The sequence below is a fragment of the Euprymna scolopes genome, chromosome 33, assembly GCF_053919585.1.
Source record: "Euprymna scolopes isolate OS-2025 chromosome 33, ASM5391958v1, whole genome shotgun sequence".
Taxonomy (NCBI): domain Eukaryota; kingdom Metazoa; phylum Mollusca; class Cephalopoda; order Sepiida; family Sepiolidae; genus Euprymna; species Euprymna scolopes.
In genome coordinates, this window is record NC_136514.1 from 80,834,085 (window position 1) to 80,858,767 (window position 24,683).

At 31.8% G+C, this 24,683-nt stretch overlaps 1 protein-coding gene across 50 annotated transcripts in view; it reads left to right on the plus strand.

The window, feature by feature from the left end:
* LOC145258325 (centaurin-gamma-1A-like) overlaps nt 1-24,683 on the plus strand; it is a 511,784-nt gene that overhangs the window by 377,976 nt on the left and 109,125 nt on the right. For 12 of the 50 annotated variants that reach the window (XM_080116420.1, XM_080116428.1, XM_080116445.1 and 9 more), the window contains one exon: nt 17,496-17,597. The exons of the other annotated variants lie outside the window; for them this stretch is intronic. In XM_080116420.1, coding sequence (XP_079972546.1) covers nt 17,496-17,597 — 102 coding nt within the window. The remainder of the gene's footprint in view (nt 1-17,495; nt 17,598-24,683) is intronic. 50 annotated transcript variants of the gene reach the window in all.

Consider the following 24,683-nt stretch of genomic DNA (forward strand, 5'->3'; position numbering starts at 1 on the left):
GCTTGTTTGAATAGGTGGTTGTCAGGCATTCGGGCAGTGTGTCCATCTCAGCATAGACAGTGTTTTGCTATTGTGGTTTCATTATATATAATCCTGTAACTATACTATGACTCTGTATTTTCAGAGAAATGAAAAACAAAAATGGTATTTAGTTATATTTGTAAAAGCATGATATATTTAATAAGAGGTTAATGTAGTTTGCTTGAAGCATTGTTTAATCTGTATATATAAAAGGCAAAATGTGTTGGTGTGTGTGTGTTTGTATGTCTGCCAAAAACATTTGACACATGTAACGAACACTGACAAAATTGGTATCGTGAGAAAGATCAATCTCTCTGACAGTAAATATCCAAAAATTGGCCAAAAACATTAATTCTTTGATGGGCAACTGGGCCATTTTTTGCAAGGAGGAGTCAGATTTTGCGTCCACATATTTACAAGTCATTCACGCTTAACGATCTCAACGTACGTTTAAAAGATGTTATTGTGAAGGCCTATGACGTCACAAGTGTGTCGTGGATAAGACTAAAGCATTTGCTTTTTTCACCTCCTTTTTTTTTTCTTTTTGCGTTACAGGTTCGAGCCTGGCTACTGAGGCAATCTTTTTTGTGGTGGTGGTGGTGGGGGGGGGTACTTGCTCAATAGCTTTACTATACTACCTCTCCACATCTGGACAATGCTGGGTACCGATGCTAGTGTGTATATAAAAGAAATTTCGATAATATATTTATTACATATATCAATAGTTTCATGAGATTTGGGAGATCTTATCTGTTTTGCTAAATAATATCACACATGTTCTGTTCTTCAATTTGGTCCAATGAATTACTGAAAACATCATGTAGATTGATGTTTTTTTTTTTTTTTTTTAGTACCTCCTCCCTAGCATAGTAGAGAGAACCTACCTTCTTCGCAGCAGCCTTGGCAATGCCCTTAATGTATCTGTTCCAATTCATGTTCCCTGTGAACATTAAGCTGAGAAGTTTGAAAGAAGGACTTTTGGGTTAAGTATCATTAGCCATGGCTCTTGAAAAGGTTTCTTGTAATCATTTAAGGAAAGAAGCTTAGGTTTTGCAGCATTAAATATTAGCATCCATTTATATGCCCATTCCATTACAGATTAGAGGTTTTCCTATTATGTTTCAGCCGTTTATTTAGATGTGTTCATGTTTGTTATAGAATGTGGTGTCATCAGCAAATATAGCATTATTTATTATATTGTTTCCTTCTTGTGATGATATCTCTGTATAAAGGCATCTTGTAGATTTTCTGCCACAAAAAAAAAAAAACTTTTCATATAAATAATTTACATTTGTTTTAGATCTGTTGTGATTTCTGACTTGAAAACAATACAGAAATCTGTGATTCACTGTTTTCTCGATTGGCATTTGGAAGTTCATATGAATATATTTTATTGGAGATGGGAAATTGTTGATATAGCTATCATCTGACCAGTTAAGATTTTATTACAATAGGCAGGTCAGTGTACCAACTGACACAAAAAAAATGGCAAAATTTTGTTTTATATGGTTTTACTAGCATTTCCCGGGTGTTTGGAGGTGTGGGTAGAGAAAAAAAAAAAAAGCGTGACGTCTTTGCCGTTGTATCCATTGCCAAACCGGAAGCGGCAAAAGTTTAAATTAAGGCTGGTCAATTGAAAAGAGGGGATGACATTCAAAAATATCGGCAAAAAAAAGCGACCTTCCTTGTAGAAAAGTGCCCAGTTGAGGGTGGAGGAATTTGATTCTAGCCAATTTTTCGATATTTGTCATCTGAAGGGTCGAGCTTCAAAACGATCCCGATCTCATGAAAATCTGTCACCCCTATTGAAAGTTTTAGGCAGACATGCATGCATGCATACATACATACATTTATACAGATATACAGACAGGTGAGATTTACATTTATAGATGTCAGGTTGGATCCACTCTACATCATACTAAAAGTTTGACAAGATTTGGATATAGGAAAGTTTCAAATTTCAACGTTGAACATTACAAGTCATTTTCCATTACATTTTAAAACACTAATTTGGTCAGTTTTCATGATAAACCAATAAATCTTGCATTTTTACTCACATTTTCAGGATCAATCTTTCACATGAAATGATTGTCAGTGATGTTGAATCACACCTTATGCCATATCTATGGTTACCCCCTACCTCATTCTGATTCACATGAGTCATAATGTTTATTCAAAGTTGTTCACTTTTCCTCCTCCTCCTCCTCCTCCTCCTCCTCCATGAATGGAACATTTTTCATATTATCGCAGTACAAGACTTATTTCATTCTTGACCTGCAAAGGTGATAGGATTACTGAAAATTTTTAATCACCAAGAAAATTGAATATATATATTATACGTGCTTCAGCAAGACAGAAATGTTCATATTCTATTGCTTTCACTTTTTCATATAACGATTATGTGTATGTATATATGTGTGTGTGTGTGTGTATATATATATATATGTGTGTGTGTGTAAATTGTTGATTTTTCTTTTTTTTTTTTTATTAGTAATTCTGTGGTATTTTTTTTCTTCTTTTTGCTCCCTGGGCACTTCTGAAGAAAGGAGATATGTCTTTTGTTTACATTTTAGTCTCCCCACATTTTTAGGGCATTATTTGTAATTATTAATTTATTATATACTTTCATTTAAATATTATTGCGCGCATAAAAGTAAGTTATCCGTAGACATGCATGTTTCGAAGTTTCACTTCTCATCAGTATGGCTAGACTTAGTTGACAAGGATCAAACTCGTCACTGCTCGATAAGTAGTCTGGTGTTTTACCACAAGACCACGGGAACCTTATCAATTTTTATGCACGATTTTTACTGCTATAAATGTGAGATTGATTGATTTATTTAGTTTTTTTTTATGAGCGATTCTGTAGTTTTTTGGGGGGTTTTTTTCTTTTCATTCCCTGGCTGCTTCTTAAGAAAGGAGTTATCTGCCCTTTGTTTACATTTTAGTCACCCCCCCCCCCCACATATATATATATATATATATATAATCGTTATAAAGTAGTTGTACTTACTGAATTTTAATTTTTTTTTTTTTTACACTTTTAAAACTTTGGATAGATAACATCCATCATAATCCTCAATTTAAAAAATGTTGATTTTTATTTTTAGCTTATTTAAAATGTTTCATATTAGTTGTAATTTTTTTTTTTTTGTATAATTATAGCAAAATACGTTATTATATTGCCAATAACATGGTACAACAGTAGCAAATGAAAATTGGCTGGTCAGAAGTTAAGTTTGATTGATTTGTCAGCTTAAATGCTATTTGAGTCTGATTTTGAAATCTCCGCCGAGATCTGACGATGATTGTGTTTATACTTTTTTTGTTTTTCTAGCCAACAACCTACTTGGTATGTGTAATGTTCACCCATTACTCCCCCACCTCCCACTCACATTTCATTTCTTCACTTTCCTCCTCCTTCACCTCTTTTTCATTTCTTTCATGTTGCAACAAATTAGTGTTAGCTTTTGTCGAATGGATAAGATTTTTGTTAATATTTATATTTAAAATCTCCCCATCAACACAACTTTTTGTTTGTTTTTTGTTTCTTAAAAAAAAATGTTTCAAATTTTGACTTTGTGTGGCGATGAAGTTAAACAATAGAATCACTTTTTTTTCTTCTTTTATTACACAACAGTGACACCGTCTGAAAATGTTGCTTTTCTTTTGGTTTAGGGACAGCAAATATACCATAACTAGCTAACCTTGTCCCTGGAGTATTTTTGCTTTTATTTTTTGTTTGTTGGTTATCTCTATATTAATTTAAAAAAAAAAAAAAAAAAAAAAACATAGCTTAGCAAACGTAGATGCCACATATAAATACACTTTTTTGCGCATATTAGTAGTCGTTATAATAAATTATTATATTTATTCCTAGGAGCGCCACAATCCTAACTACATCTAACATTACCATAGAAGCAAAATTTTTCTCCCTAATTATTATCTCCTCTCACAAAACCCATCGTAACCGGGAATTTCTCTACAAGTTTGGCCCGATAACCGTCCGTATTTGTTTCTTACATAGATACAGTTCACCTTAGCTTTTTTTTTTTTTTTTTTTTTTCCATTCTAAAAAATTCTAAAAATACTGATCACTCCTTACATCTTAATTTCCACTGCTCTCATTGGTTACCTGTTTGCGATTTTTGTGATACTGGATTATCAGTCCCTGCTATTTTGCGAACGGTTAAACACCAAACAAGGTGGCGTCACTCATCACACAAACAAAATCATTCGATTTTTTTACTGCTGATGTACGACGCCTACAGCTACGCAACCTTCTTTTACTCCAGACCAAACACATTGTATTTATATATAACTAGCAGGGCTACCCGGTGTTGTTCGGAGCATATAAAACAATGAGAAAAATGAAGTTACTTTTGAATATATCTATTATTCTTAGGATAGAGGAATTTTTTATGTTTATGTATCATTTGCTATCTTGAGCAAAAGAATGCTTTATCTACCCTAGGACGGGTATTACACATGTATGAAATAATTGTACCTTCCCTAGGATAGGTAATTTACAGCACATGTATGAAAGAATTTTACCTTCGCTAGGACGGGTAATGTACAGCATATATTTAAAATACTTTTACCTAGCCTCAGATGGGTAATATAGGTACACACATGAAACAATTTAACATACTCTCGACAGATATTGTACAGCATATATGAAACTAACCTGGATACCCGGCATTGCCCAGGTTTTTAGAGGCGTGTTGAGCAAAAAAAAAAAAAAAGTGGTAGTAGACAGGCAGGCTCGAACCCGTGCCGTGAAGGTAGAAAAGAAAGTATGACGTCTTAGCCAATGTCTTCATGACACAACTGGAAGTCAAAAGTGTCAAAATTTATTGAAGTCAATCCAACGGTGACGATGCCTTGCTAAATCTATCAACGTACCTAACTTTAGAAAAATTGAGACGAGAAGTTGACAAGAACCAATATCAGTAAGCAGGCTCATAACAGAGAAAGGGAGACTACTGATTATGTGGCAGATGCAGGGAGAGGGGAAACTGGCTACATAATAATGTCAGTCTTGTGTGCAAGCAAAGACAAGAAGACAATATTCATCAGATTTCGTAAAAATTTTGCTTTAGTTAAGGATTTTATTTATGTGCAACAACTGCTCCTGCTGATTTTCCTATTTCTGTGACTTATACACGTCATTCGGACAAACTGTTTGTGCAAATAAGGGATTAAAATAGCTGTGCTTGTGATTTGTGCATCTTTTAAAGTGTTGATTAGAATGTCGTTTCTGGCTAAAATTTTAAGTTTCATTGTAAAAGTGAAGTATTATGATTCGTTTGCGTTCCTAAAGATTTTTAACTGCATCCCTATTGTACTATTGGACATTTGGTGATGGTGGTGGTGGGGGGTCTTATAAATTTAGGTTGTGTCTGATAAAAAGAAATAATATATATACAAAATAGATTATGTGGTAATATATATATATATATATATATATATATATATATATATGTATACACGCACACACGAGTAAAATATATTGATAATATTAATAATAATAAATATTGATTTGTATACAAATTTATTAATCAATTTGAAACAAGGGAATACAATATAGTGTGCAGAGGGTTATGAATAGTCTTAAGAGCATTCATAATCCTTACGCATTACATTGTAAATCTATGTGAACTAGTATATATTTTTCTATTAACAATATATTTCCCTCTTGTATCTAAGTATGTCAAGCTTTTTATTATATTGAAAAGTCTCCGTTTAAAGAATCTTTATATACGTTTTTAATCCCTCTCTGTCTCTCTCTATCTAACTTATTATTTAAATATTTTTAAATATTATTACGTGCATATTACGTGTAAGTTATCCATAGTCGTGCATGTTAAATAATTAAATATTTAAATAAAAAATTAATAATTACAAATAATGTCCTAAAAATGTGCGCCGACTAAAATATTAACAAAGGGCAGATAACTTTTCTCTTAAGAGCACACAGGGAGTGAAAAGAAAGAAGAAAAAATACTCCAGAATCGCTAATAAAAAATAAATTAAAATATATAAATCAATAATATATATATAGTCATCCACATACAGTACTGTTTCGCTGTTTCACAGCTCATCAGTGCGGCTAGACAAGCCACTACTTCAAGCCAGGATCGAAACCCGATCGCCCAAACAAGTCAGAGCTTCTAACCGTTGCGCTATATGGCTGCTGCTATGCGGGCAGTGAATTAACAATGTTTTGACATTGTCCAAAGTACCTAAGCTCAATTTGTTTACACAAAGAGCATCGCTTCATACGCTAATCGCAATCATTGTTTGGTGGAGTGTGTGTGTATGTATATATATATATATATATATATATATATATACTCCACCAAATAGTGATTGTGTGTAGGTTCAAAGCATGAAGCAAAGCTGGATTAGCTATCTACTCAAGGCGACATTTTTAACCAAAAAATACACAAAGTGTACTATCTATGTGAAAGTGCAAGACTCTCATTGTCTTCGATGAGAGAATTCACCACCATAATTTCATAAACTATGAAATTTATATTTAATATTATATTTTAATATTTTATAGTCCAAAAAACTCCCCACCAACAATGTTTGTCCTGCACTTATTTTGAGAATTTCAATTTTATTATCACATTATAATCTTGTGATATAATTAAAGCTATAGTTATTGAACTAAACTTATGTATGTATATAATAACATGATAAAAGATAAAATAAAAGGTAATTGCAACTTCTCTTCCAATTTTTGGATTTTGTAATCATGCCCAAATGCATTTTATTTTATTTTTGTGGATTGATAGTTGCTATTTCTTCTGATGAGTTAAGGGCAGAATAGATTCATTAATTGATATAGTAATTAAATGAATGATTTTGCGCTACAAAACAGTTACGGTCAAGAATTGTGAATGTCAACGTAATTAAAGGAATAAATTGTAAGATGGTCAACATCATGAAATTTGGAATATACACTTTTGTAATTTGTTTGTTATATGCTCTGTAATTCAAATTGTTAAAATCTTTTAATTGACTTATATAGGCAATGTGCCAACCAATGTGATCTTTCTCGCAGTTAAGTAAACTGAATTCATGAATAAACTTCTTTTTTTTTTTTTAAACTAAAAAAACATTTCATTTCTACACTTTGATCTTACCCGTTAGGAACAATTTTTATTGGTATATCTGCCATCATAAAATTGTCCATATCTGAGATGAGTTGGCTTAACAAAGCTTTACGGTTCAGTCTGCTCATGATATACACCAAAAAAAATTTTTTTGAATCAATTCTTATCTAATATTTTCTAATAGTCTTTGTTATTATATTAAGTATTATGGTTCATTTGTGTTCCTAAACCAAAGAAAAATTTTTCAACTGCATCCCTATTGTACAATTGAACTCCTTTTTATATTTTGGGTTTTTGTTTTGTTGTTTTGTAAATTTAGTTTGTCTCTGATGAAACGAAATAAGCTTGTTTCGTTGTTTTCTTTTTAATTCTTGTGATCACAGCGATTACGTAATTTCACTAAAATGATTTAAAACGTTTTTTTTTTTTTTCTACTTATTTGCTTGTCGTGATTTTCTTGTGATGTTGTCTCGCAGTAATGCACAAACGTTAAAGTAAACCAGTTAGGAAAGCAATTTTTAGCCATCAGAAAATCCGTCTTCTTTTTTTAGTTTGTTTTTTCCTGTATTTATTGTTGTGGTCCCGGTATTTACCGGAAACAAAATATATTGAACCGAAAAACGAATAAAACTAATGGAGAATGTGGTTATAGATCAGTTCGACTGCCAAGTGTGCATGACACCCGTGCGACATATTCTCCTGATTTTTATACTAAGAGGAAGAGTTATTTGAGGTCATCTTTCACCATGTCAGTCTTTCTTGGACGACTTTTTCCTCATTTATCTATCAATTAGGATGTGTGTACATTGGTTTATCCAACCTGAACTTCATTTAGCACGTGCATACAATTGTAGTGGTTCTGAGGCAGAGCTAACTCCAGTCTTGTAATCTTGTGAACATCCGGAAAAAAAAGAAACATAACTTGGTAGGGTTAAGATCAAAGTGTAGTATCTGTTCTTCAGATGCTACACCTTAATTTCTTGTTCTCTATTAGTGGAGGAACAATCCTTCACGACTGAGACAATTTTTATTTTTTGTTCCTTTTCTCCACATTAAAAAATGACCCTGGTGTCTAACTCTGTCCTGTGGAGAGGCATTGTAAATAGGAACTTGGTATTTAGTGTGAAACAGATTAAACATAAAAGCAAACCCAACAAATAAAGAATGTGATCATATGTTAGTGTACATAATTTGTGCTAACGCCGAGAGACACATTCTACTGGTCTTTATAATAAATGAAAGAGTTTGTTATCTGTAGGGTGGACACAACAACAAGTCTGAACACCTTCAGTCTTAATATAGCAAAGAGTCCAGACTCTGTCATCAAGGTGCACAGCACATCTCTCCAAACCATAGCCATATCATTATTCTGTATCTTCATGCCAACTGAGATAATAGGAATGCAATATACACAAATAGATTTTTTGCACATTGGCGATTACAATAAAGTGATTTTATCCATTGTTCATTTACGTTGGTTTCAATATGCCGTGGCTTCAGGTCATCTTTTACCACGTCATTTCAAATCTTTCTTTGACGGCTTTTTCCTCATTTATCCATCAGTTAGGATGTGTGTACCTCGGTTTATTCAACCTGAACTGCACATGCATACAAGTTTGGTGGTTGTGAGGCAGAGCTAACTCTAGTTTTATGGTCCCATAAGCGTCCGGAAAAAAGACACAACTTGGTATTTAGTGTAAAAATAATATATTGAACATAAAATCAAATATAACAAAGAATGTCATTATAGAAAAGGCTGCTTAGACTTAATAAAAATAGATTAAAAAATCTTAAAAATAAAGAATCAGTTAATACTGAAATTAGAGATACAGGTTAGGGTTATTTATTAGGTGCTCAGCAATAGATGACCTGCATGTATGTCTATTATATGTAATAGAAAGAGAATAAGTTTGTAGGCCTTTGTTCAACAGGGTATTGTAGCTAGTAAATAACATTTTCTGATAAATGCAACATGAGAAACTACTGGTTAATGTATTCTGTTGACACTGTGCCTACGAACTTAGATCCACATAAGATTTATTATGAATGTGTGTCTGCTAAACAGTCTTATACCTAACACATACATGTATATATAAAATTCATTTTATCATAAGACATCCATATGTTTTTTGTATGTATAAATATGTCAAATCTGCCGACAAAAAAATAAAAAACAATAGAACACAGAAATTTGTGACTCATTGTTTTAGTAATTCATGTCATAGTCAAGCCCTTGGTTGGACAACTGGAAGCACATGTTAATATATTTTATTGGAAGGGGGGGATTTTCTATGGTCTTTTATTTTCATTAGTTAAAAATGAAATGAAAATAGTGTCTTAGCAAGCTCATATCTGTTCGGATAATTTTTCTCATAATTTTTGTAGAAAAGGACACACATTGATTCCAAACATGCTCATTTGTTTGAAATGTCTTTGTGCATTTCAGCTGTTGAATAGATTTGAAGTCGGAGGGAAGCAGTTGCAAAAAAGAAAAAAAAATGTAATGATGTGTAGGCAAGAAAGAGAATCTGAACATATAAGATCTCTCTACAATGCTTATTTCGTTTAATTCTCAACTGATAAGGCAAAAGGATAATTGGTATTTTTTTTTTTTTTTCATCTTGGATAAATTAATGTCTGAATGAGAAATTAGGTATCTTAAATTTTAAATAAACCTGAAAATTTATTAAATAGCAGAAGTGAAATAGCAAACATATACATACACAAAATAAATTCTACCTTAATGTACTAACACATGAAAAATACATTTTTTTTTTTAATTTTCTTCCTTTTAAAGATTGTAACACTGGGTACGGGGCAGCCAACATTGGCCTGCTTTTTATTGAACCCAACCGAGAGCTCTTTTTAATATCCTTGTTGTTCCCTTAAGTGCAATTGACTGGATCTCTTTTGCACTTGGTTCACCAGGAATATTAGTTAGGTAAGACTTCAGGTTTTTCTTCATAAGCCCTGTGGCACCAATTATAACTGGTATGATTGATATCTCCCTAAGATTCCAATTTCTTTTCATATCATACATGAGACTTTGATATTTGATCTGTTTCTCCCTTTCAACTCTGTTCAGACCTCTGTCATTAGAGACACTTACTTCAACCAAGAATAGTAATAAAATGAAGCTAGCAAAAAATACAGGGTGAAACGATAAATTTGTCACCCTAAGCAAAACAACACTACAACTTTATTCTAAAACTTTCATTGCAAAAAATCAATTCATGTAACTTGATTATGTAGTAGAGCTGACATCTATTCAATGTAGCCACCTTCAGCCTCAATCACTGCCTTGATATGGGTCCGGAATTGGAAGCATGCCTTTTCCACAAGTGCCAGCGCGAGCTCGGCGAATACTCAGATCTCTTTGGACTTGTGGACCAACGCTGAGTCCTGCTGCCACACCCAGGATTTGCCAGTGCCCATCTGATGGCACCAGGAGATCACAGTTTTCAGCATATCCACATACACTTTGGTATTGATTTTCAAGCTGACTTTGAAGATGTAAGATGAGATGATGTGGACCTCACTTGAAACCATACCAAAGACTATAACCATAGCCGGAAACTTCATTGAGCTGTGTCCTGGAGCATTGAACCGTCCGTATTTGCATTTTGAAGGTGGTGACAATGGTCCTGTTGCCATAACTTTGATCGAGAGAAAGCATGTTGTACCGTGCCACATCTCTGATCTACTTGTTGAACATTGTGTCACTTTCAGATATGATATAAGGCTCCTATCACTCTTGGGATTTGTACACAACTGGTCAACTATTCTGCAACAACAAAAAAAAAAAAAACGGTTTTCATCAAACGGAAATAGAATCATGTCTTCTTTTCTAGGGTACAATTTTATTGTTCCACCTGGTAGTAATAAATTGAAGCTAGCAAAGAATATATCTTTAACAAAGCAAAACTTATCAAGATAGAAAAGGCTCAACACTTAAGAGGAGCAATTAAATATGTTCAATAAAAGATGAGGAATAATAGTTACATAGAACTTTATTATAGCATCAGATCAATAACGAAACAAACAAACTAGTACAAACAAAAATATAAGCAAACATATTTGAACACATTCAGATTAAAGGGACAGTCAGAATCTTAAAAAGATCTCTCGGTTGGAATATATAAGATAGTGAGTGACTGTGTTGCATCCAGTAGAATGCTCCATCCCCAGCTTGAACAAACTAATAAGAAAATTGAAAAAAAAAAAAAAAAAAAAAAAACTAGATCGCCTGCTAACAAAGAAATGATGACTATTCCCTGCAAATATAAACAAAGAAAAGGATGAATTACAGGTCAAGTGAATTTCTGCTTTATAAATGTGCAACCATTGGCTGCAAAAGATGGGAGTGTGAATAACAAAGAATCTGACTGGTTAACTAGCAAACTCAGCACCATGGCAATAAAAACATGCAGTAATATAAATTCCACGATCAATTCTCATAAGGATAAAATGCCGAAAATTCTGTGGGGCTTAATTGCCATATATTTTTTCATAACTTACTACATAGTTCTACTCACGTACTGAGCACTGCTATTTTGAATAGAGTAAAAAGTGAACCTTGAGTTTACTTTCGGCAACCCCATAACTCTTGCTTCTTTTATTTTGTCCTGTAGCCCTCACATTCCAGGAGTGAAGTATCTGACAAAGAGGGGAAAATTGCTATTTTCTGTGTCAGAATCTATCCATCTAATACTTATTATTGCTTAGTTTTTTACCTTTTTGTTTTTCTTTTTAACTCCTTACATCAAGTGGTTTCATGCCTTGTCTGGAGTGATTTCCATTAAAAAAATATGTGAAATAGATGCATAAAGTTTTACACACACACTTATATATATGCACACACATCTAGGAGAAGGAAAAACTCTGATGTCTGTGGTCTACTGTATGCTATGTCTGGTGGCAGTCATCTGTACCAAATCATGTGTGGATTTCTGAACAACTTAGTTGTTGTGGCAGAACCTCATATGTCGAAATCAACGGGAGAGTCCACTATTGTGTGTGTGTGTGTGTATATATATATATATATATATATATATAAGTAAAGATAGGAAGATAATAATTAAAGTTATATTACATTATCATGTTCATAAGGATGAGGGTGATTTCAATAAGGTAAGGGGGTGGGGGATATCTGGATGCCATGGCATTATTTTTAATCGGATAGAGCTTTATCTATCCAAACAGGAAAAAAATCTATTTTGTTCAAGTTAACTTTGTTTATATATAAATAATCCTGTTTTTTTTTTTCTTTTTCTTTTTTTTTATTGGAGTTTTTAAAATTTAGTTTTGCGGTACCCTCCTCTGTAATTTTTTATTTTTGTCTTTTTTTAAAAATTTTTTCAGATTATCGAATGGTCACTAATCTACTAAAAAATACAAAAAAAATACAATATTTAATTTTTTTTAAGGGGTGCTCTGTTTCTAATATAACATTCTTGTAAATCAATCCTCCATTTTGGAAGCAATGACTTTCTCTCTGTCAAATTTCATGAATTTAGCCTTTTTGTGAAGGCCAAACTGCTTTTTAAAAATTCAGAGTTTCACAAATTTAGCCTTTTTGCGAAGGCCAAACTGCTTTTTAAAAAAGCCAAATTTCACAAATTTGGCCTTCACAAAAAAGCTAAACTGCTTTTTAAAAAGGTTAAATTTCACAAATTTAGCCAAAAGAAGTTGATGCTTCTAAAATGTGGGAACGATTTACTAAACTGTAGTATTAGAAACGGAGCACACCTTAAAAAAATTAAATATTGTATTTTTTTTATTTTATTTATTTTTTTAATAATCTGGTAGTTTATTGACTATTCAATAATATTCCACTGAAAAAAATTAAAATAAAAAAAATTATAGAGAAGGTACCACTTCGATACGTGTGCTTTAGTTTATTTTTCTCATCTTATTTTAGAATTGTCATGAAAATTTCTGATTGACTTGTTGAAATTAAATTTGCGAGTCATAAATTGATTAAATTTAAAGGCTATCGACATCTTACCTACATGTATTTTCGGATGACCAAGCAAAGGGTGATGTGAGATGAATCATGAAAATGTTGAGTCACAAATGTTGTAGACCGATGAACACTGACGTACCCTGGAGAGGGGAAAAAAGGTCCTTTTTAATTATTTTTTTTTTTTTTCGTACTTGTACAGTTTAATCAAGACATTGAAAAATGAAAATATCAGAAAAAGGTGATGTATGTATCCGTTATGGAATGAAGATCTCTAAAAAAAAAAAAAAAGTCACTTAATTTCATCAAGTAGGTTTTTTTAAATTTTTTTTATACAGCGAAAAAACAATTTATGATATCGAACAAAAGGTTCGATTTTTAGGAAGAAAAGCTAGTATTAAAGTTGGGTAGGAGGTGTTGGCCCTTTAAATTGAGTTATCTCCCCATTGCGTGTTCAAAAATTTCAAAGATGGCTGCCTTCAATGCGCTGTCATAAAAACATGTTTTTTCCGCTGTAAAGAAAACTACTCAATCAAATTAAGATTAAGTGAAATTTGGGGGGAGGGGGGGGGTCTTCAATCCAAAACGGATACGCCCAGTATAACCTTTTTTCAATATTTTCATTTTTTAATGTCTTGATAAAACTGTACAAGTACCTTTTTTATTTTATTGCTGCTGCTGGCCTTGTTTTTATCGACTAAAATGTTCTTTTATCTTTTTCCTTTTCACGCTGCAACGTTATGTCATCATCACGGGAAATAATGCGGTTTTATCATCAGCGTCATCATTATTCATTTTATTTTTCTTTATTTTGAATATAATCTCACCTGTTTTCGTAAATCTTTTTTAATTTAAAATTTGAAAAAAAAAAAATGGCGAACTGTAATTTATTTAAAAAAAAAAAAAAAAGAGAATGGCTCCTTTTTTTTCTTTTTTTTTTTTCTAGTGTTTATATACCCTCTATTGTGAGAGTTGAAAATACTAATTGAACTCTAACAACGGGTAACCGTTTTTTTTTCATTTTTTTTTTTTACATAATTTCTGTTACAATCTATTTTCCACTTTATCCTAACTACAGTTGGTTTGCTAATTTAAAAAATTTTTAAAAAAACAAAACAAAACGGGGGTGGTCCAATATTATCGTTAAAAGAAAATTACTTTTTAGAATAATCTTTGTTTCACGATCTTGTGTAACAAAATTTATCTTTCTCATTCTATTTCTCTTTGATCTGAACTGCAACTTCTAAATTCCAAGTTAGAGGAGGAAAAGCTTGGGAGGAATAGAAAGATTGCTTGTCCTTAATTCTTAATGTCCCATTGAAATTTCCTGAGTTTTAGTTGTGTAGGGAATCTAAAACGTGTGTTTTTGTTGTTTTTTTTCCATTTAAATATTTACAATTTTATTACTCTTGGATTTTTATGACATGAGACATGACTCTAAAGACATTGTTCCTGGATATAATGTCAGCATTTAGAAATACAAACATTTTGATTTAATTTCACTGCTTTAGTTTCATTTTACTTCTGTCAAAGTTTTCAGAAATTAAGGATGGCATTTTCACACGATGCCAGTGAGTTTCTATGATGCTGAGGTGATAGTTTATGATTCTCGTTTTTGGTTCATTTTAATTCAGTCGAGGTTCTCAAGAATCAAGAAGCCCCTTCCTGAGGCTAACATTTGATTTTTATGAGATCCATAGATATTCAAATGTTCCGTTAAAGTTCTACTTTTACATCTCAAACACTGATGTTAGTAAAAAAGTTGGGAAGCTAATTTTCCTCTTCCCAATCAACCATTTAATTATGTTAGAGTAAATATTTCTGGTGGTCTCTTGATCTTACTGGATTCAAGTACAAGAATTCATCTGATTTGGTGGAGTATCCCACTTTGTGCTGTTACTTGAAGTGACATGACTTTGAGTTGATGCACAATTCCTTGTAAAAATCAGTGTAGGCTAGCCATACCGAAGACATCTTATTTGGGCCGAGAATACTATGTTGCTTTGAATATTTATTCAGGGTTTATTTGTAGGGAAAAATATCCTCATGCCAAGTTGTCCTGACAAACCTTTGTCCAGAGAGACCTTAGATAGTCAAGGATAGTGTCTAGTAGGCATTCAAGTTCTCTCCATTAGTATGTCTAAGATGTTAAAAGACTTGTTTGAGTAAACATTTTGCCAAACTCTCTGATTTCACTATAACAATAACTCTTCAGCGCACTTTTAACTCACTAATTGTACACCTAATATATTTTTAAACCACCAATAGAAATAGAGGTTATATATAGTACACTAACTTCCGGTGTAGCAGTACCCGGAACGATGACAAGCAAAAATCAGTTCCTTCATTTTTATTTTTCTTCAGTATTTCTTTTGTGAAGCGATTTATTGAAATAAAATATAGAAGACATTATTGAAAAAGTATACAATAAAAATTAATAAAATTATGCAGATAATAAATCACACAATTAGTCTTTATTTGCACTTTTAATAAAAAAAATTTGAAAAAAGTTTTTATTTGAAATTTTATAACGAATGTTTATGAAATTATGAAAAGTTTTTTATTTGAATTTATATAAGAAATAGATGTTTATGAAAATATAAAAATATCAGAAAAAATGTTATTAAAAAAAAAACATGCATTGGGAAGATATAGGCGTTAGAGAAAAAAAAGCAGAGTAACTGATTTGGCTTGCTATGCCGGAAGTTAGGAAGTATGTCAACTGACTATAACAGAAATAGACCCATGTTTGAATTTGCCCATGAAGGCGAAACTTTGCTTCAATTTACCAACTAGCACAAAAAATAAGAGTAAAATGAGAATGCAATCTAAACATAAGTTATCCAAAGTGTACGAACTGAAGAAGTTTTTAAAAGAAAAAAAAGAAAAAAAAAAGTCAAACATGTGTAGTGTGTACTAAAGTTGCATCTTTTCTAAAAATGCAGTTTAATAATTTTTTTAAATATTTTCTGAATTTTTATGAAGTTATTTTAATAATTTTAACGAAAATTATCATTTAACAAATGATCTTCGTTTTTAGTTGAATATGAACAGATTTTGCAGAAAATATTGTTTTGTTCTTTAAAAAAAGAAAAAAATGGTTTTCTAATTAAGATTTATGTAAAATTTGAAGATCGGATATCACCACAGCCTTATTATTTTACGTCAAGTTTTTCCAGGGAGCATGTAAAGTTTCATATAAGCACTTCGCTACTTTAATATGATAAAAAAATATTTTCAGGATTTTTGAAAATTTGTCGATTGATCTATATGTCTAAATGTTATCACTGAATATTGTTGAAATACGTAATGAGAATTGGAAACCTATACAGAATTTCCAAATTCAAAATATATACCAGAGATGGTAGAAGATTACATGCTAAACAGAGCGAGAATTGAGTCGTTTTGGTTTTTTTTTTGTTTTTTTTTTACGTATTAATTCGGGTTCATACACATTCCATATAATGTTTATGAATTTTTGAGATGGGGATTGATATGTATTCAAAAACATTCTATCAAATCGGTATGGACCGAAATTAATACGAAAGACTCCACGCTTTTTCCGTTTCACAAACACATCGCACATTTTGAATTGTAACAATTATCGTTTGTTGGAAAAAAAGATAAAACAAAAACATTCAGTAAATTTTTATCTAGTTTCCACCTTAACATTTTCCTTTAAAAATACAACTTTTCTGGCTTTTGGGGTATGCTGAAAATGAATATCACATTTAAATTTCACACAAATAAGTAGTTTACTGGATATTAAGTAATGTCGTTTCTTATGTTATTGCTGGTGGCCATCTTGGTACGTTCTCTTGCATATAAACGCAATCTATGTTTGCGTATACCAAGATGGCTACCAGCAGTAACATAAGAAATTACATTGTTTGCTATCCGGTAAACTTATTTGCGGAAAATTTAAATACGATATTCGTTTTCAGCATAGCCGAAAACATACAAAAATCGTCTTTTTAAGGGAAAATGTTCAGGTGAAAATCGGGTAAAAATTTATCAAACATTCTTTTGCACCATTCACCAATACGAGCCATTGCAAAGGTCGAAGGTTACATCAGCCGAAACGTGTCAGTAACAACCAAGATGAAAATAGTGGTCTGAATAATCCAAATTTTTAATCCTCATCTCAAAAATTCCGAAACAAAAACGGAAGTCATTTTTTTTCTTTTTATATATTCACTTTAGTTACAAACACATGCCATTTCCAACCCCATCTCCTCCTCCTCTTCATTTCTAACTCCTCAAATATTATTATGTGTGACCTCCCCTTCTTCCTCCTCCTCCTCCTCCTCCTCTTCTCCCGTGTAATTGAACAAATTTAGTGATTAGTTTTATTGTTTCACAATGTTTGACCTGCTCATCCTTTGTAGGGGAAAATGGATAAATTTATGATGGATCTGAGTATCCACAACAGTAGCCCTTTCACGCCTCTTCTGACTAGAATGGCCCAAGTCCGCTCCAGCCTGGTCATAGTAAGTGTGTCTCTGTCATCTGTACGTCATCGTCATCATCATTAACCTGTCCGTGTGTCCAACAGCAGATCTTTACCGTTAAATATATTTATTTTTTTTAATATTTTGTTTGAGAGAAAATTGGATTTATAAACCGAAATGAGTTGGTGTGTGTATGGAATGAGGTGGTAAACAAACTTTGTAAAAAAAAATAACACAAAAACATGCTTGAAATATATACACACACACACACACACACACACGCACAACTCCGGAATATGATTTTTTCAGGTTACGATCTGGAATAGGTGTTTTTCCAGCCCCTGGTTATGGTATTTGTTCTGCCTTACGGTGTAATTTATAATGTTATTTGATTATATACTGTACTGTATCTTGTTACTAATTTTTAATATATACTGTAATAGATTTTGCTTAGGCCCTGCCATACGGCAATTTCACCAACCCCAGAACGGATTAATGCCATATCCCGGGGTTCTACTGTATATATATTTTTGTCGACATTTCAAGCCTCTGTTACAAGCATTTTTCACTGAATAAATTTGATTACAGTGAAGTTAGCTTAAGCATACAAAAAATAGGTGTAAAGTAGTAAAATTTATTTTTAGTATCACCTAACCCCAACTTGTTATACTTTGGGCATTTTTTTTTTTTTTTTTGTATGCTCACATCGACTTCACCTTAAACTTCATTCAGTGAAAATGACTTGTCATGGGGGTCAAAATATTGAAAAAGTGGATATTTTAAGTATGTGTTTGTGTTAAATGATTTTATATAGTTTGTTTCTTGATTAAAACCTCACTTAATATGCACAATAACTGTGTGTGTGTGTGTGTGTGTGTGTGTGAAAATTAATAATTTATGTAATTCATATGTATATATATATGTGAATTAATAATGTATGTAATTCATATATATATATATATATGTGTGTGTGTGGGTGAATTACATAAATTATTAATTTATATATATATAAATATATATATATTACATAAATCTGCCATTTAACGAAACATTTTGAGATAGATATATACATCATATTTAATGGGAAGGCCTTTTTCTACCTTTATGTTAACCAAGTGTGCGTCCTGTCACCTGGCGAATTAAACGAGATACGTATCAAAGAAAAATGCAAAACCACTGACAGGATTCGAACCACTCTATTTTTATTTACCTCCTCTGCAGGAGGTTAGGCACAACAACAGGTGACATCTTGAAATGCTTGCATATCAGAGGAAGTTAACTTTGGCCTATAAAAAAAGTGCCTGGGCTGCACCATCAGCATTGCACCTCAGACAATTAGTAATAAATAAACTAACTTCTTCTGAAAAAGAGAAGGTAAAGCTTGGGATGATGCACTTCCTAGAACTAGACAACCATATCTCAGCTTGACTTTATACTTAGCTGGCTCAACTGGAGTGGGTTATATTGGTGCTAGTTGAAGACACGTCGTCGATACCATCTTTGAGTAGGGAACAGCCTTGCATCTGTCGGGCTGAGGTGTGGTTCTGGGTAGTCCTAGAAGGTCCACTTTCCCAGGTTTTTGCTTCCCATTTTTTAGGTAGAGCAAAGTTATTGCTTATTACCTGAGGCGCTCCTACCAGGGAATGCTGATAAGTCTGCTTAGGCAATTTTCAAAAGGCAAGAGTGCCCCTTTTTTAGAGCCGCTGGCTTAACTCTCCACACATTCCGACCTTGTGTCACATTTTGCTGCAGTGGGAAGGAAATATATACCTACCTACCTCAGTTTGACAGCAACAAAGCCAACGTATGATCGATTGGTATGAATGACTACCCCTACTCAACAACTCTATAGCTAAGAGTTATTTACTGCTTAGCTATGAGAACATGCATTTTGAAAATTGTCTTGTTACAGTCCTTGTGCCTAACTAGTAAATAAGTTATTCAACTATCAAGTGGTCTCTTCATAGGGTGAAACGGGTCCAAATGCTGTCTGTGACTTTGCATGCATCTTTCTCTGATACGTGTCCCATGTTTGATTCTCCGGACAATGATCAATACACTCGGATAATATGATTGTACATGGACATTAAAGAAGCAAATAGACACCTTTCTTATCATCAATGATAAAGCCTGCTATCATCGAGCCCTGATGAGCTTAAGCAAAGTAATGTTAATTATTTTCCTTCCCTGATGAATTGGACAATCACTTGGTTAACAGAAAAGTAGAATCCCAAGGTTCAGTGTTGATTAAGTCTACCTTAACATTGACCTATAAAATGCCTTTTCTGAGACTGGTATTTTCTAATGCTTCTTTAGCCAGTGTTATACTTTAATAGTAATTTAGGATGGATATATTGATACTTAAAACACAAACCTATGTCCATTAGTATAAAATATTGATGCTTCAAACGTTTACTACTGCTTTGTGTGCTAGTCATCGATAAAGGAAGCAAAAATTTTAAACATGTATGAATTATTTTTGTAAGATGTTTATTTTTTTTCTTGTCTGTGTATACATAAAAAATGGTCTCTTCCCCATTAAATAGATTTTATCTGTTTTCAAAATGTTTGATTTATGTAATGTTTTGTTAACTTTAACAAATTTTATTGTATTTTTATTTCACAAATTTCGTCTGTCCAACGATATAATTTCAAACAATATTATCTTTTTTAACTAGATTAATTGTAGTATTAATAGTTATAATAATAATAATAATAAAAATAACTAGTTAAATGTTCTCTGTCTCTGCGTATAAGTGATTATAACTAATTTTATGAATTATATCCCTTAAATTTTTCACTTTGGGCAAACAAACTATTTCTCTGCAATTTTGTGGCAGGTTGATATGACAAAAAAAAAAAATTGTAAAATGTATATCTACATATTCAGATAATTTTAAGCATATTTTAAATCAATTCCCAAATTAAAAAAAATTAATTTTATAGCTTATTTTATTAAAATGAACACTCTCTTAAAACAGCTATAAACAACTACAATGCCTTTGTGTATATTTTTTATTTGAAACTTGTTTGGAAAAATTATCTGATTTATTAAAATACACACACATAACTCTATTCCAGTAAACATTGATATATATATATATATATATAATATATATATATGTCAATTAAGCTACACAGAAATTTCCACATTTCATCTTCGTCTGACAAATCCTCATAATGGAGGAAATGCAGAAAATTTTGTGTAGCTTAATTGCTATATATATTTCCAAAATATATTATTTAGCTCTACTTACATATTGATCATTGTCAAAGAAAATACTGAAAATAGATAAGTAAAACACACACACACACACACACATATATATATATATATATATATATATATATATATATATATAAAAGAATAACAGTATAGTTACATTCCAAGCTCCAAATACTTATTTTTCATGCAAAACATTTCCTCCAGCATGTTAAAATTTCAGTACACTTTTTTACAGATCCGTTTTGTTATGCAGAGAGAATCGATTATTATTATGTCAATACTGACTCTTTTCGTGCATATACTCTTAGGAATAATTACAAGTTCTTTGCTTAGTAAGAAAAAAAATGCATAACAATATGTCGGAATAAAGAAAGAAAATTCATAGAAGACTCAACCTTGTGTGTTAGTTCTGGCAGCTGTCGTGGTTCATATCCAGATAACACATTAAATTATTATACATAAATTATGAAATAAATACAGCTTTAAAAAAAATAATCTGTAAATACATTTTAACCACACTTAGTTAACACCTTCCTCCCCAGATAAAGACAATATTTTCTACCTTAATATTTTGCACATAGATGACTTAAATTTAAAATATCAAATCATAAAAAATTATTTTAAAAAACGAGACAGTTTTATGCTTCATTCACTCAGCATCATCATCAAAATATAGCTCTAGAAGCCTTTATGGAACATTCTATCTATTTATCTATCTACTAAAAAGCCCCCCCCCCACACACACACACACACTTTTAGAGTTGAGCACTTGGTAAGTATTTTCACCCAACGCGTATTTAAGCAGTTAAGTGAAGCCCATTATTAATTTGTTTGTAAACAAACTGATTCTTAAGCACTATTGTGACGGGTGGGTGTGGATTTAATACACATTTGAGGAGAAATATTTACGGTACTGATTCATGGTCCGTCAATGCGACCGTCATAGGTTCATCAATCCACGGCTGAGGAAAGGTGTATGTCTAGCCGCCCTGATGAGTTGTTATACAACGAAACAGTACTGTATGTGGATGACTATATATATATATATATATATATATATATATATATTGTGAGCTAACATTCCAAATCCAGAAGATCTATTTAATTCTCACTCATAATATTTTATTTATATTTTTTTAAAGTACATCTTACATGTGTTTTGTTGAATAGCAGAAGCCCACCAAACAACTCTTCAGAGACAAAAATATGTTTTTGTGTCCTCCTCGGAATGGAAAAATATGTTGATAAAAGGAAATAGTTTGAAGAAAAATAAGAATTAAAAAAAAAAAAAAACACTTATTGCAGTGTTTATAGGTACCCACCTGAAAAAAATGATTGAATTAAAAGTGCGCATGAGGAAGCAGTCTTATGCTGGCATTTAATTGTGTATATATATATATATATATATATATATATATATATAGTGAAGTTATCAAAGAATATACTTTTAACAAAGCAAACTTAGCAAGATAGAGGAAGCTCAACGCTGTTAAAAGGAGTAATTACATAAATGTATTGAAATCAAAAATTCTTTGCGCTCAAACTAGGATCCTTTTCTTTGAGATGTAATTTCTAAGATATGGTTATAATTGTCTTATCCTGTGGAGACAGGTACTTCAACTAATTATTAATATTTTTATTTGAAAAAAAAAATCCAATCATGTTTTCTTTTCATTTTCTTCGTCATTTTCAAGTTTATCATTTTCTTTTCTTTAAAAAAAAAAAAAATCTCTCCCATTTTTTTTTTTTAAACAACTTGCTTGTTATTTTTTTTTTAACCTGACTCTCCCCCCCCCCACCAACTCTGTCATGTTTTTCTTCTTCGGCTCATCCCACTATTTCTCACCGGTCCCTAAGCATAAAGATCCCCCCCCCCTTTACCTAAATCTGATCCCGTTGCTTTTGTTAGTGTCGGACCTCTTTTTATCGGTCATTCATGTGCATTATGTGCTGATCTTTTCATGCGCTCCTCGTTGGAATCTTCCAGATAGTACTCGTTCACCCATCATCAGCATTACCTCCCTCTCCATCTGTTTTCTGATTTAAAAAAAAAAAAAAAAAATTTCGGCCCTAAAAAAAATCCTATTCTACAGCGATGTGTTTCATCAACTGTTGCTATTATTACTATATCAGAACGAAACTCAGTCATTGCATCATTTTTTAGCATGATGATGATGATGATTATTAGTCCACGGATGCTGCACAAGCTTTGATGATCCATGTGCGTCTTTGATAGTGCATTTATTATGCGGCTGCAATAACCCTTCCTCCGTCCATACTCCGTCCCAACATCCTTGTGCATGAGCGTTAAGAATGGTATCCTGCAATTATTTCCCTTGGGTTACGCTATAAGAATGGAATAAAGGATAAAAGGTTGGTGCGTGTTTGTTTTTCTGTGCCTCATGTCATTTTATAGCTCTCCAACGCTATATATATCCACGATGTATGTTTATGATATCGAAGATATTCACAAAGTTTGTCCTCCCTTCCTCCATCCTTACCCGTTTTTTACTTGTTTTTTTTTTTTTTTTTCGTTGGAGGTGCGTATGTGTATGAGAGCATGTTTCATTTTGCAAATGTTCTGTTTAAAAGATTTCACAATATGCGTCATCTTCATTTTATGTGTGTGTAACAAGATCGAAACAACAATGGGATTGCCGGTTTCAAATTCCAAAAAAATATAGTTGGTCTCATCTATATATATATATATATATATATATATATATATATATATATATATATGTAACAATCAAATTTACCAGCTTCGGTAAACTTAAAGCGAATATAAATATTAACATTTATATAGTAATCCTAACCAAATAAAAAAAAAAAAAAAAATCAGTAGAACTAAGAAAGGAAATAGAGCTTGTCATAGAACACTATTTAAGACTGTAAATTATAATTTACATGAATATATATATATATATATATATATATATATATATATATATATATATATATATATATATATGATAAAAACAGAGGTGAAAAGACATAAAAATTCGACATTTCGCCCGTTTAGTGCAGGCCTTTTCAAGAGTAAAAATGTAAAATGCTCACTAGTAATCTAGTTTTTATCATATCGTTGGATTTTTTTTTTTTATCCTACTTTAATCATATATATATATGTCAGTAGAATAGCTGTCCAAAGACTGGTAATAAGCAATAAATATAGCATTAGTTTTATGTTTTAATGTTGTTTTTTTTTTCTTTGAAATATATGATAAAGTTTAAAAAAAAAAAAAATGTCCATGTTGCTTAGACTGCATATTCCATGATTAATACTAAGTTTAATGATTTAGGATTTAAGAAGCAAATATTGATGCTCATATGCGTGCACCGATCCTTTTAAAAATGTATTATTTAATATAACTTAGAATTTGATGTCGAGCAATTCTCTTCTCTGTTAATTTTTTGTATTTAATTTATTTTAAGATTTTAGAGAGTGGGTGCAATTTTGGATAGGTGCACCATCAAAATGGGGAAAGTTTGTTATAAAAAAGAATCTGCTCACCATATTTTTCCAAAACCTCATAATGATCCGTTTATTGGTTTATGAAATTGCACACACACATATATATATATATAGATATATATATATATGGAGGCGTATAAGAAGTCTTACACTTCGTTCCTTGCATTGCTATAGCCTTCTTATATTCCTTCATATTTATTTACCAGCAATGCTTCAAGCAAACTACCTTTCCCTGTTATATAATGTTAAGATATCCACATATGCTTCTAGAAAAGAAATTTCAAAGTTATGAGGGGTTTATAAAGCATAAAAAAGTATGTTTTTATTTTTAATAATCTATTTTAAGCGCTTGATCTCCACTCTTGATCACAAAATGAAGCAAAATCCTACATCAAGAGTGGAGGACTGCTTGAAATATAAAAAA